The sequence below is a fragment of the Arachis duranensis genome, chromosome 2 (genome assembly GCF_000817695.3).
Source record: "Arachis duranensis cultivar V14167 chromosome 2, aradu.V14167.gnm2.J7QH, whole genome shotgun sequence".
NCBI lineage: Eukaryota > Viridiplantae > Streptophyta > Magnoliopsida > Fabales > Fabaceae > Arachis > Arachis duranensis.
In genome coordinates this window covers 91,919,270-91,919,960 of record NC_029773.3, presented here as the reverse complement: position 1 = coordinate 91,919,960, position 691 = coordinate 91,919,270, and the positions used below count along the sequence as shown (strand labels likewise).

Genomic DNA, 691 nt, shown 5'->3' with positions numbered 1-691 from the left:
TTTTTTTTTTTTTTTTGTATTTTATCATTTCTTATTATTGTTATTCAGTTATTCATATCATGAACAAGGGTGAATAACATATATTACTACACTAGAAGATCACTCCTTTTCCATTATATCATTTTTTCAAGATAACAAACTATCATCAAACAGAGCACCAATCCGAAGGATCATGCATGACAGCAGTTCCATTTCCAGTTCCATTGTTATTATTATTATTATTATTACGAGCACCAAACACAACCTTCAAAGGGTAACACGCAGCTTTCAACTCACGATGCCCAGCACGGAAAACCCCATAATTAAACTTCACCGAAGTAATCAACTTTATCCCAAATTCCAGTGACCCGTTATTACTAACATTGTTATTTATAACAAAGGTTCCATCTTGACCCAGATCGAACTGCGCGGTGACACGTGTCCACTCGCGCCTCGACTGAGAGAACGGTGGAAGGTTCGTGATGGCCACGTCATCGTCAGAACTGTTACGGAGGAACGCGTCGATGACAGAGTAAGAGACAGACACCTTGGTGTTAGGGTTCACGAAGAGGATCGTTAGCGAGAACTGAGTCGGAGACGAGTTTGACTCCATGAGTACAGCTGAGTCGACTCGGAAAGTTGGGAGTTTGGGGTGGAGAATGAGGAAGAGAATGAGGGCGACGAGTGAGCAGACGAGGATGGATATGGCGGC

At 42.3% G+C, this 691-nt stretch overlaps 1 protein-coding gene across 1 annotated transcript; it reads right to left on the bottom strand.

Annotated features, from left to right (window-relative positions):
- Positions 1-145: 145 nt before the first annotated feature.
- Positions 146-592, bottom strand: LOC107476312 (uncharacterized). Its single transcript, XM_016096114.1, has one exon. It carries the CDS (start codon positions 590-592, stop codon positions 146-148), a length of 447 nt encoding a protein of 148 aa, XP_015951600.1.
- Positions 593-691: the final 99 nt, after the last annotated feature.